This window comes from Haliotis cracherodii, unplaced genomic scaffold (genome assembly GCF_022045235.1).
Source record: "Haliotis cracherodii isolate W230 unplaced genomic scaffold, xgHalCrac1.p SCAF_18, whole genome shotgun sequence".
NCBI lineage: Eukaryota > Metazoa > Mollusca > Gastropoda > Lepetellida > Haliotidae > Haliotis > Haliotis cracherodii.
This window is the reverse complement of record NW_027266273.1, coordinates 6,738,088-6,752,658: the sequence shown is the minus strand read 5'-3', so window position 1 is coordinate 6,752,658 and position 14,571 is coordinate 6,738,088. Positions and strand designations below refer to the sequence as shown.

The 14,571-nt window shown below is 40.6% G+C and overlaps 1 protein-coding gene across 2 annotated transcripts; it reads left to right on the top strand.

Moving 5' to 3' along the window:
- The first annotated feature begins 1,309 nt into the window (after positions 1–1,309).
- LOC139465716 (tripartite motif-containing protein 2-like) lies at positions 1,310–12,573 on the top strand. Of its 2 annotated transcripts, none has more exons than XM_071247537.1 (2): positions 1,310–1,449; positions 8,331–12,573. In XM_071247537.1, exon 2 carries the CDS (start codon positions 8,370–8,372, stop codon positions 10,323–10,325), a length of 1,956 nt encoding a protein of 651 aa, XP_071103638.1. In that variant the 5' UTR covers positions 1,310–1,449; positions 8,331–8,369; the 3' UTR covers positions 10,326–12,573. The 2 variants fall into 2 exon arrangements, with proteins under 2 accessions (XP_071103638.1, XP_071103639.1); XM_071247538.1 differs by lacking the exon at positions 1,310–1,449 and adding an exon at positions 6,270–6,347.
- The last annotated feature ends 1,998 nt before the right edge of the window (positions 12,574–14,571 follow it).

The window sequence follows — 14,571 nt, the reverse complement described above, 5'->3', positions numbered from 1 at the left end:
ACTCACCCTACGAATGGCCCAGCTCTGGATTCGCGTCGTGGGGCCGATGAATGTAAATGACGCTGTCCGTGTCAAAGTACAAGACCCTGCGACCCACCAGGGCAAGGGTCTCGTACAGCTTGATGCAGCGATGGCAACATTGAAATGAGAATGAGGGGTTTGGAATTCTTTCTGCTGGGTATAGGTCACTTCCACCATGTCCTTTCAGTTCAAACAACGTGTCCACAGGGGGTTGATGGAGAAGGGTCGGGTGTCCCGTGGGAAACGCACCGATCATACAAATGTAGGGATAAAGGGAACAAATATCGATGTATTTGATGGTTTCACCTTCTTGGGCTTCGTAGCACAATCGCGTGGCATTGGTGCGCCCTCCATAGAAGGCGTCGCGAGGGTTGAGCGGTCCGGGGACGTGAGTATTTACATATGGATGTATAGATCAATAAAATATACAAGGCGCAACGAATTAGTTCAATTATCTCCCTTTGACTGTCAGCATAGTGGAGACAGCTTTCCTGAATGGTGTACATCTTTCAATAAATAATCCCCCTTTAACTGTTCACACAACCTATTTAGAGTACCAAAGCCACATTTTCAAGCATACAGTTCTGGTTACCAGTCAATATGTCTTTTTAATATGTCCACATTACATGGATGGTTGGACGATAAAGATGGCAAAAACTATTTGTCTCGCTATTGTTTGTTCAATGGGCATACAGTAATAAAATGCACTCCATCCTCAACAACAGGTACATCTAGATTTTCATGACAAAATTTACAAATCCGCGTATTTTTGTCTATTCCACAGCCGGAGGTATCAATGGAAACCATAGAAATGGCCTGTTCCCCAAACCATGTATCTACGTACATTTAAATTCCGATAGAAAACGTATTTTGTCGAATGTTATGAACCTGTAAAACAAAGGGGTTTCACTGTCGCTGTGTTCTGAATATACAGTAACCGAGTAGTTTCCTGGGGCCACCTATCACAGTGGGGGGTTTTGACTGGTGGCAGCGATAGTATAAGCATGGACACTTAATACTTAATACTCTATAGTTTGGGTCCATGGTATAAGAGAGCACCGCGAACGGGATTATATTCCAAAATTTCAATATAATTAAGCAACCCCTAAAATCCCCCTCATGGGTGGCACACACCACTTTCACCCTTTTCGGAATACACTAAATGGTCTGGCCAGGCCCGTGTACGAAATACGCTACAGTCGGAAAGCGCACGTTAAATCTTCTATATCATTCAATCGGGATATCGATATCGCTGGGAGGAGCCTGATACTTTGACCAAGAGTGTAACGAAGGTGTCACGCGCTGGGATGGAGCTTGTACTTCGACGGGCAAGGGGAGGTCACTCTAAAATCATATGGATCACGGAACCGAAAGTAAGGCGCGAAGGTAACAAGGTGTCAGGTTCTAGCTGGCCGAATCTTGTCGAAAGTAAGTACAAATTGACATATGTAACCAGAAACCACGCGTGTGACAGATTTAAAAAAAACTATTGGGACTGTCAAACGTCCAGTAAGCGGTGCCAATGTCCCACTTCTTCTCACACGTGATCCACCGCACGAGTCGAGGTTGTTACACCTTATCACTTTCCTGCTTCATGGACTGTGTCCTGGTGTGTGACTCAGTATTGAGATAACGAATGGAGTTCAGTCACGGACAGTTCTATGGATGTTAACCTGGACGATGTTTATGCAAGTGGTGTATGAAATTGAGGGTGTTACCGGGGATTGCACTCACAAACCTTTCACGCTTCACACACAAACTTTTCACACTTCACACACAAACCTTTCACACTTCACACACAAACCATACACACTTCACACATGCATTTCATACATGCATTTCATACATGCATTTCACACATACACTTCACACAAGCACTTCACAAATACACTTCACACATACACTTCACACATGCATTTCATACATACACTTCACACAAGCACTTCACATATACTCTTCACACACACTTCACACATACACTTCACACAAGCACTTCACACATACTCTTCACATAAGCACTTCACACATACACTTCACACATACACTTCATACATACACTTCATACATGCACTTCACACATACACTTCACACACACTTCACACATACACTTCACACAAGCACTTCACACATACTCTTCACACATACACTTCACACACACTTCACACATACACTTCACACATACTCTTCACACATACACTTCACACATACTCTTCACACATACACTTCACACATACACTTCACACATACACTTCACACATACTCTTCACACATACACTTCATACATACATTTCACACATACACTTAACACACACTTCACACATACACTTCACACATACACTTCACACATACAATTCACACATACACTTCACACACACTTCACACATACACTTCATACATACACTTCATACATGCACTTCACACACACTTCACACATACACTTCACACATACACTTCATACATACACTTCATACATGCACTTCACACATACACTTCACACACACTTCACACATACACTTCACACATACACTTCATACATACACTTAACACATACACTTCATATATACACTTCACACACACTTCACACATACACTTCACACACACTTCACACATACACTTCACACATACACTTCATACATACACTTCACACATACACTTCACACACACTTCACACATACACTTCACACATACACTTCATACATACACTTCACACACACTTCACACATACACTTCACACACACTTCACACATACACTTCACACATACACTTCACACATACACTTCATACATGCACTTCACACATACACTTCATACATGCACTTCACACATACACTTCACACACACTTCACACACACTTCATACATACACTTCACACATACACTTCACACATACACTTCATACAGGCATTTCACACATACATTTCACACATACACTTCACACATACACTTCATACATGCACTTCACACATGCATTTCACACATGCACTTCACACATGCACTTCACACATACACTTCACACATACACTTCACACATGCACTTCACACACACTTCACACATACACTTCACACATACATTTCACACATACTCTTCACACATACACTTCACACATACTCTTCACACATACACTTCACACATACACTTCACACATACACTTCACACATACTCTTCACACATACACTTCATACATACATTTCACACATACACTTCACACACACTTCACACATACACTTCACACATACACTTCACACATACAATTCACACATAAACTTCACACACACTTCACACATACACTTCATACATACACTTCATACATGCACTTCACACATACACTTCACACACACTTCACACATACACTTCACACATACACTTCATACATACACTTCATACATGCACTTCACACATACACTTCACACACACTTCACACATACACTTCACACATACACTTCATACATACACTTAACACATACACTTCATATATACACTTCACACACACTTCACACATACACTTCACACACACTTCACACATACACTTCACACATACACTTCATACATACACTTCACACATACACTTCACACACACTTCACACATACACTTCACACATGCACTTCATACATACACTTCATACATGCACTTCACACATACACTTCACACACACTTCATACATACACTTCACACATACACTTCATACATACACTTCACACATACACTTCATACATACACTTCACACACACTTCACACATACACTTCACACACACTTCACACATACACTTCACACATACACTTCACACATACACTTCATACATGCACTTCACACATACACTTCACACACACACTTCACACATACACTTCACACACACTTCATACATACACTTCACACATACACTTCACACAGGCATTTCACACATACATTTCACACATACACTTCACACATACACTTCATACATGCACTTCACACATACACTTCACACATGCACTTCACACATACACTTCATACAGGCATTTCACACATGCATTTCACACATGCACTTCACACATGCACTTCACACATACACTTCAAACATGCACTTCACACATGCACTTCACACATTCACTTCACACATACACTTCACACATGCACTTCACACATGCACTTCACACATGCACTTCACACATGCACTTCACACATGCACTTCACACATACACTTCACACATACATTTCATACATACACTTCACACATGCACTTCACACATGCACTTCACACATACACTTCACACATACATTTCATACATACACTTCACACATACACTTCACATTTGCATTTCATACATACACTTCACACATGCACTTCACACGTACACTTCATACATACATTTCACACATGCACTTCACACATACACTTCACACATGCAATTCATACATGCACTTCACACATCCATTCATACATGCACTTCGCACATGTACTCCGCACATGCACTTCATACATGCATTTCATACATGACTTCACACATGCACTTCACACATCCATTCATACATGCACTTCGCACTCCGCACATGCACTTCATACATGACTTCATACATGAGGTGGTCGGGTAGCGTAGTGGTTAAAGCATTCGCTCGTCACGCCAAAGACCCAGGCTCGATTCCTGACATGGGTACAATGTGTGAAGCCCATTTCTGGTGTTCCCCGCCATGATATTGCTGGAATATTGCTAAATGCGGCGTAAAACCATACTCACTCACTCACTCACTCACTCATTTCATACATACACTTCACACATCATACATGCACTTACACGCACAGTTAACGCAGTCCACATATTTACACTTCACTCATCAAACACAGCAAGCCTACACACCATTCATACACACACACTTCACGCAGTCACACACACTTCACCACTAGATTTCAAAGATTATTGTTTTATCGCAAAGATAATAATGGGGATAATTCCATGCATAAAAAATACCCATTGTTTATTTGATACCCCAGCATTTAATTAAGACCCCTGCCTGTATTCAAGGCCCGGCTTTTAATGAAGGAAATCAAGTTTATTACATTTAACAAAATTTACAAAAGTTACCTCAGGGTTACTTCTCTTAAGCTTGCCTTGTAATTACACAAGCTCCTTCCCAGAACGTGACACCTTCGTTAGACTCTCTCTGACATAGATGCCACCAGTGTCGGTGCGACCACTACAAGAATCTTAAAATTGCTGACCAACCCCAAATGTAGTATCGCTTACACTCTTGTTTATGTCTTTGCGAATGCCAACTCAGTTAATTTTGAAAAGGTTAACGACTGACCATATTTCTCAGATGAATTTACCTTTTTGTTTGTTTGAAAGGATTGGTTCGGAATCGAACGGAAAATAATCCATCTTCTGCCTTACATTCTTATTATACCAATTATATGATAGTATTAATGAAACAGAAATTCAAATTAATAAAGACTAGTTTAGCAGGGGTAAGAGTATCGACAGTCATCACTTATTTGTAAACATAACGGTCAGTCATTTACGAGTTTAACTCCAAACATTGTTGTAGCCACGTATTACAGTGGGGAGCTTTCACTGGTTGCAGCGATATTATATCATTCAATGAAATCATTCAACGAAATCATTCAACGAAATCGAAAGCTGTCATGCCAATTTTGGTCGATTGCAGGATTTGTAAAGCATATGCACCACCAGTTCATCGTCAGCTGATATTTGCCAAATCTTTTCATGTTTTTAATCAAGGTGCTGACATGATTTGATGCATTTCCCGTTTTATCACAATATGGACCTTGATTATCGATCAGATCGTCTTGACTGGACGCCGCCATTTTGTTTGAAGCAAATGCAAGTGTTACAAGAGGTAGAATCTGATTGGTCCATAGGAGAGGCATAGAAGGGACATAATCATAATAGCCACTGGTGGCGCTACAATCGAGCCCAGGAATTCCAGCCTAGTTCGGCAAGGGTGGAAACTGGGCTTTTAAAGACAGTTAACTTTCTTGCCTCGGGAAGATGCTTGGTAATTACAAGGTGTTAAGTGTACATTTTGTTGTACCAACCTTGTATGTTGGCATCACTGAAATCTCAGGGCAAAAGAGACAATGAAGAATTATATTCGTTTAATATGCAGAGTTACTGTTCTTTTCACCCATGTCAAATAAACTTCCAGCCACCCAGGAATGTGAGTGCAGCATTGAAACCTGTGTAGGCCTGTTGTGTCGGTCCTGTTTGCACACACAGCCTTGATACTGACTGGATGATGATCAGACAGTTCTTCTGATGTTACCTGTGATATCAACCACTGGATTGTCTGGCCCAGACTCCATTATTTACAGAATGCTGTCATATACCTGGTATATTTTTGTGTGCGGCCTTAGGCAACAAACAAAAGTTATGTGTTCCTATGAATATGATCAAGCTTCCTGCTTTAACATATTGTTAACATGTTTAATGGATATAAAATATCCCTGACTTTGCTATGGGTATCTATTATCACCATGCATGGAGTGTGCCCTATCATATGTTTGTTGAGTTTAACACAGCTTCTAACAGTATTCCAGTGCTATCACGGTGTGTAGGCTTAATGTGAGAAGAAAGCCCAAAGTGATGAATATCTCAGATATTTACCATTTTTGTATGGTGCCGACAAACCTAGATACATATCTGGGGCTAACCAGGATTCAAACCCATAGGATCATAGGTTTCTGGCATGCCCAAGGGATGCAACTCTGCACAGCAAATTGCGGCACCTTAGATGACTGGGCCACCCGTGCCCCCCAGCAATTATTGTGTATAATTTATGTTACATTCAATGAGTAGAATCAGTCAATGAGTAAAATGACTGAAATATTCACTTCAAATGGCAATTGACAATTATTCCATCCAATTGACTGAAAAGATTTTCAGAAGCCAAATTATATAATGACTCTCGTTTTCTTTTAATCCTATCAGGTTCCATAACTGGGTGGTGAAATAGAGCATAACAATATTTGGAACAAATCAATGGAAAAGTAATTTAAAATGACTTAAGTATTTTGGCTTTTGTAGAGCTCTAGATATGCTTTTGGTTATTTGGATATTTTAACCATGGGTTTGATTTTTGGAGGGTATTCACAAATTTTAGTGGTTATTCAAATTATTTTTACCCATGTTTCTTTACATTTTGGTATTTTAACTTGAAAATCTGTTTTGTAACAGTCCCTATTAATCATTTAAAACCAATTGAATAGTAGTATACAAATGTTTAACTAAATGTAACTGTCGGTAAATAAATTTTGTAATCAGCTGATATGCAATCATTTATCTAACAGTTGTGATAAATGCATTAGCATGATTAGTTTTGTTTCAATTGTGTTTTTTATAGTTTTTGTTCCAGTATTGGGTAAATCAGATAGGAGAAGAGGGAGCAGGTATGAATCATAGTGCCTGTCCCTCTTACATATTGTAAATAAAAAATATAATAGTGTACATGTCAATTTATATCCAATTTAATATAGGTCGTAGGGTAATGTCCGTCCAGAGTATTGGCATGTGGGGTATTGTCTGTGTGGGAAATGTCCATGTGGTGTACTACCCCCTTTTCATTGGGATTGATTTTCTTTTTCAACTTTTTCCATATGAATTGTGTTCATATGGTATTAATATTCTTGCATTTGTCTAATTTAGTTTTTTAAAGGTACCTTTGTCATGAGTTTCATATAATAAGCACTGTCGCGAGGTATTTGGAACCCTGTATCTGCATTGAAAATGCCAGAAACTGGGGGGCTGTAAGCAGGGAAATCTTTAGCAATTCCATTTGTGCCCTGTGGTAAAGTCAAGTCAGAACATAATTTACTCAGGGGGCTGAGTGGGCAGGAGGCAGAAGCATGGAGATGTCAGTGGATCATATATATATATAAAAAGAAATATATAAATTGAAGCTCTCATAAAATCATTTGTTCAACCAATGAAATGAGTCCTAAATATTAAGATCAGATGTTTAACTCTGATACCTCTCTGCATGAAGATTTGAGGAGATCTCCATGGGTTGCATCAGGTGAACTTTCTCATCAGACAATCAGCATCCAGGCTTCTAAATTCTCAGTATGAGTGAACAAAGCATTCAAACAAGCCTATCTGATGATCTCAAAAACGAGGATAATTGAGTTCAGAATGTAAAAACAATGAAGTTGTTCTGTTATGATGTTGTGCATATTTTTAACATCCTGTATTTTCTAAGCATAATGGCATCTATTCCCAAATGGGCGTACTGTATATTTGTGTTCAGTGGCAGTTTTATTTTTTGCTAAGATAGAAATATGTCACAGTATTTGATGTATTAATTCTGTCACTTTCAGGTTCAGGTGTGTCCTTCAGTAGTGGCTCTGTGAGAGAAGATGGCAGCAGGTGGTGACACCGACAGCCGTGACCAGGCCGTCATCTGCAGCATCTGTCTGGAGGAGTACATTGTCCCCAAGCTGCTGCCTTGTTTTCACACCTTCTGTGTGGAATGCCTGGAGCAGCATGCTGGCAGGACAACCATCAATGGACATTTCCCCTGCCCACAGTGTAGGCAAAGTGTCAAGATACCAGAAAAAGGTGTCCAAGGATTTCAGACTAATTTCTACATCACCAATATCAGGGAAAGTGGTAAAACCAACTCATCTCAAACTGAAAAGAAGATCATCCCAAATTCACAAAGTGTATGTAACATCTGCAAGAATGGTGTAGCTAAATTTGAATGCAGGACGTGTCGCAAGAATCTCTGCAATGGCTGTAAGAAGAGTCATAAGAAGCCAAAGTCTCACAGGAACCATCACGTGGTTCTCATCCGAGAAGAATCAGCTGCTGCAGAAGCTGGTGAGTACCTGCTCTGCCCGAAGCATCATGCCAGGGGAGAGATCCTCATCTACTTCTGTCTCCGTTGCAATGTCCCTATATGTATGTCTTGCAAGCTGACTGCCCATGAAGGACATAGGTCAGAGGATCTGGAGGACAGAATCAACACTATCAAGAAAGACCTTCGTGAGTGCAACTTTGAGGCTCAGAGAATGTGTCATAGTCTGGAGGATTTGAAGGATAAAGGTGTGAAGATGGAGGTGAGATGCCAGGGGAAGGTAGACGAAGTGATGGAGCAGATCAGTCATGACAGGGAGACTGTCCTGAAGATAGTCACTGTCCGTTCCAAGTGTTTGGAGGGCAAACTGCAGAGGAGAGCAAAGTCCAGTTTTGAAACCATCTCCACACATCTTGAGAAAATTGACACAGGTCTCAAGCAGCTGGATGAAGTGAAGAATAAAATTACAAATACTCTGGAGAAGGGTTCCTACCAGGAGATGCAGGATAATCACAGAGAATTAAAGAAAAGACTCGACAGCCTGAAGAAAGACCTTCCTGGCCCACTTGACGTTAGTTCTGACTTTGCTTATGAAACATCCAGGTCTGATAGATCACGAGTCACACAGATCGATGCAGTACTAGGCAGGCTCAACACTTATGCTGCTGAATCTGACAGAGGTCTTGTGCCAAGAGGAACTAAACTTTTAGCCACATTTAGAGTACCAAAAGGGAATTTGAAAGCGAGATCTCTTGCTTCATCTGAAACAGGAATAATAGTATGTTATGATCCTTGTTTGAGTGAGTTAGATATTGTGAGCACCACTGGTTCTATGATAAATACATACAGTATTAACTTTGAAGTCAGCTCGGTTACTGTCAGTGAATCAGGATCAGTGTTTCTTGCCTCCGGGTCAAAGAAGCTCATCGAGATACTGATGGTAGATCTAGATCATATGTTGCCACTGGCTGAGGATCTCCCCATAGCTCCTTCAGCAATCACTACAACAGAGGAAACCATTGTCGCCATTGGCTCATCCAAAGCATCAAAGGCTGGTATCATCAACATTCAGAGAGATGGAGGCCGTGTATCTTGGGTGTTCAACGACGACAAGGGAACCGTGTTCAAGAAACCGGCAGATGTTGCCTTTTGGAGCAAAGGCAATCAGTCCATGGTAATAGTAACAGACCCCAAGGCTCACAGGGTTGTTTTTCTGTCCAAGCAGGGATGCAGTTACCACATCACCAAGATCTACAGTGGTGAAGGTCTGCACCATGATGAGGAACAGTTCTGCCCTTACGGAGTCTGTGTGGACAAACTAGGCAACATTTTGGTGGCCGACATGTCCAGTCAGGCTGTCATTCAGCTCAGCTGGAAGGGGAAACTGATGGATGACCACACTCTCATGTTTGACCAAGGATTCATACCCAAATCCCTGGCATCCACACCAGAGTGTAACCTCATCGTGGGTAGTACTGATGGTATGGTCAAGGTGATCAAACGGGCTAACCCATAACCACTGTTTATTCACGACTCAAATTCTTTGAAAATGTGTTACTTTTACTACCAGTTGATCTGGTTTTATGAATGCTTATATTCATTTTGCATGGTTCTCTATGGTTCTCTTGTCTGAGACTGACGGAAACTTGAAAGGACTCGTAGTTTCTCTCAAAATGTATTAAGGCCAGTTTTTTTTATGTTTCTTTGTTTATTGATACACAGTGTTAAACCCAACTTGCTCATCTTGGTGGTCGGAATGTCAGTGTACCTCAGTGTCACAGATTCTTCCTCAGTATTAGTTAAAAGTATGCCATCCTGATCCACCAGATACATTACTTTTCCGGATGTGAGAAGTATTTCTAGAATGGTTATCCTGCCAATGTTGAAATTAAATGCATACCTTTTAATAAGGCTTACTATCCAGTTTCGTAAACATGGGTGTATCCCTGAATATTGGTGACCTTTGGACACTGTTTTGAGTTTGGAGTGTTTCGTTTCCCACTACTTTGGGTATTTGGGGTTAGAATAGGTTCCTTGTAACCTACACTTTTAAGAGGCGACTAAATGGATCCTATGGTCAGGCTCAGTGGCATCAGTTGCAGGGCATGGTACTTTGCTCATATGGTAATTACAGGTAACCATGGTAACTGTTTGTCTGACAGTTGATTATGTACAGGCTGCTTTGAGCTGGAATATCGCTGATAGAAATGTAAATCAACACACACATCTTTCTCACCTCCATGTTGTTTGCAAAAGACATTCCTGGTGCTTCTTGTTGTGATGTTGCTGCAATGCTACATTTGGCTTAAAAACCTTGACCTTTAAGTCACTCATGGCCTGATACTGTTTGTAGTTCCACTTATGCAAATATTGTTGAATTGTGAAATTATTTTATAAAATCGTTTTTGATACAGACAGGTCAAATCATGTTACCTGAATCCTGGGCAAATGTTTATTGTTTTGATTTAATTTATGAATGACCAGCTCTTAGATGTCAAATCTAATAACCGACCAAAGCAGTGGATAGTATGAACAAATGTTATGTTACAGTGACTAAAACGGCTGAGGGGGTTGTTCCCAGATTATTAATTGTAAACTTGTAACATGTAAATCATGTTATCTGATCATGGTCAGGGCTCAAACTATTATTAAAAAATGCAACCTAACATTTATGTCTATGTGCATGTGAACAAAATTATTGTTTTTGTTTTGACTCACCCTTACTTGTTCACCCTTTGTTGTTCACCCTTTATTTACCAAACTACATCATTAGTCCTTGTGATTTGAGACTTTCTAGTTTATGTATCTGTGTTTCAACTTTAATAAATATATGGAACCTGGGTGCCACCTTGTTTTGTCTGGTGCAACTAGCTTTGTTCACCTTGTGCAAGTTAAATTAAGCTTCCTAGATCGAGATATGATTGTAAATAATCAATTACTATTGATTGGTCAGTGTTAGGATGATCAGAAGCCACACACATTTCCATTATTCTGAACCCAAATTAAGATTTTTAGCGACATCACAAAATGTAACGACAGGGCATATTCAATAGCCAATTTTTATCCCCAGCCACCAAGTGAGAGGGGGATATAGTGCTGTCAGTCCATCTGTCCGTCTCATTTCATTTCCAGACCATCACTCGGCAACCGTTCAGTACTGTATTATGATATTTTGATATCAGTCACTTGCTGAACTGGTGCCTTAAAATGATATTTTTGTGTTTCCTTAGCAACAATACGGACTTAGACACAAATATGTGAAGCATTCATTTCTGGAGCATAACTCAGAAACTGTCTCATATTATGTTATAAAATTTTACATTTGTATCAAACTCTTGGCAACTAGTTGGACAGGTTGCTTTCACTTCCAAAGCATGGCTCAAAATCCAGATATGTTGTTGTGTTTATTTCTGAATCATATATCCATTTATTTTTTTACTATATTTTTCATGAACCTTTATGCCCATAGTAACACAGTGTTGTAATTGTATTGCTTTATAGGATTTTCTACTAAAAGATTAGTACGGTTGTCTGAGAGCCATTACCATTATTATCTGCTTGTGCTTTATTCCACTTGACAAAGGAACTTGTAACGGTATATGGTGAATTATTGTGGCACCGAACCGGCCTTTTTCCTGGTAGTGGGTTTAATAAAAACAAATCAGAGCTTGCAATTGGACCATTTACGAAAGAATCCAGTGAACTTTTCAAGACTGAGTTCAAAAATTGATGCCATAATCATTTATCCTGGAGTTAATCCTCCCTTTCTCTTGTAAATTCAGGGGGGCACAGGTGGCCCAGTCGTCTTAGGCGCCGCGATTCGCTGTGCAGAGTTGCGTCCCTTGGGCGTGCCAGAAACCTGTGATTGTAGGTTCGAATCCCGGTTCGCCCCGATTATGTTTCTAGGTTTGTCAGCACCATACCCGTGCTCGTGGGTTTCACCGAAGTGGTAAACGTCTGAGACCTGCATCACTTCGGGCTTTCCTCCCACATTAAGCTGACACGCCGCGATATAACTGGAATACTGTTAAAAGCGGCGTTAAACCCAACTCACTCACTCACTCACTCTTGTAAATTCAGTACAACGTGAAGAAACCAAATTCTTTGTAATGTACAGACATTAGGTGTGATGAAGTATGATTCGTGTATTGGTTGTCATACTTGAGGAGCTTCAGAACTATGTCTCATGTACAGATATTTCAACTTTAACTGTTTGTTCATTAAACTTGTTATTTACCAAATAAGTGTGTGTTTTGTTTATTTTCAACCCAGTTTTGCAACTATTGACCTATTCGGATATATGAAAAAAACAAAATCTAGATTTCTGTTTCTACCATTATCAGATGCTTCCAGAAGAGATGCTTGAAAACTTCAATGGACGTACCGAATCACCTCCAAGTCTATCCATCCATTTGTCTTCAGACACAGTAACTCTGTGTACCAGCCGTTATCACCTGTAGCATTCAACCAATTCCTACACAGGGTGGGTATTTCGGGTTAGAATAGGTCCCCACCAAACAATTCTGGTCGTAAGAGGCGACTTAAGGATCAGATGGTCAGGTCGACGGCGTGGATCGTTCCTCACTAGATTGTCTGGTCCAGACTCGATTGTTTACAGGCACCGTCATATAACTGGAATATTGCTAGGTGCGGCGTTAAACCACAAACACACCGTTTTAGTTTTCAAACAATCTCGTTCTAAATATACCAACCGGTATCATCCATTCAACAAAACTACCAGTGATCACAATGTGTCCCCAGTACATCATACTATAGTGGACCCGTGAAGATCCGGGGTAGAATAGGTCTTCAGCAACCCTTGCTTGCTGTAACAGGCGACTGTGCTTGTCTTAAGAGGCGACTAACGGGATCGGATGTTCAGGCTCGCTGACGTGGATGATGCATGTCATCGTATTCCAGTTGTGTAGATCGAGGATCGGGTGCTCAGGCTCGCTGACGTGGATTATGCATGTCATCGAATCATAATTGCGTTGATCTATGCTCAAATGTCAAACACTGGATTGTCTGGTCCAGACCGATTATTTACAGACCGCCGTCATATAGAAAGAATATTGCTGAGTGCGGCGATGAACAACAAACGAACAAATGCTAAGTGGTCGGACCCGTGGAGATTCTTGATATGAATATAGGAGCCCGGCAACCTAAACTTTTCGGAGGTGGTGACTTTCTGGACCGGGCGGTACGAATGTGGCTTGCACTATTGATTGTCATGTATACAATTTGCTCGAATCAATGCTCATGAAGTCAAATACAGACCGGCGTCATGTCTGGAGTATTGCCGAGGGCGGCGTTCAACAAGAAACAATAAACGTGTATTGGTAGATTAGTTACACTATTGCTGTTTTCGGCGTTTAACTTTAGTTTCAGATTTGTTAAACTTCTTACTGTACATTTACTGTACATACATGTTTGATGCTAGTCTTCGTGTCCCGTCGAAGGCAATGTGTGAAGCCAAACACTTGTGTCCCCCGCCGTGATACTACTGAAATATTGCTGAAAGCCCCTTCACCCCAAGCGCCGCTTATCCCACTAGGCTTATATTATCGTGCTACTGGAAACTGGACTTATATGGACAGCTAAGTCCCTAGTCTCGGGGAGTGGCTACTTTCCAGCGTTACGTTGTTTTCTACACCAAAGTCCTACCACGTAGTTACAACAGTGCTGTGGAGAAACGGAATCACGAGGTATCGCGATGATTAATTAACGTAGACAGCTGCATGTTTGCTAATTCTTATAAAGTG

What these genes read in the sequence shown, in the direction of transcription:
- LOC139465716 (XM_071247537.1), top strand. Translation starts at nt 8,370, where the DNA reads ATGGCAGCAGGTGGTGACACCGACAGCCGTGACCAGGCCGTCATCTGC.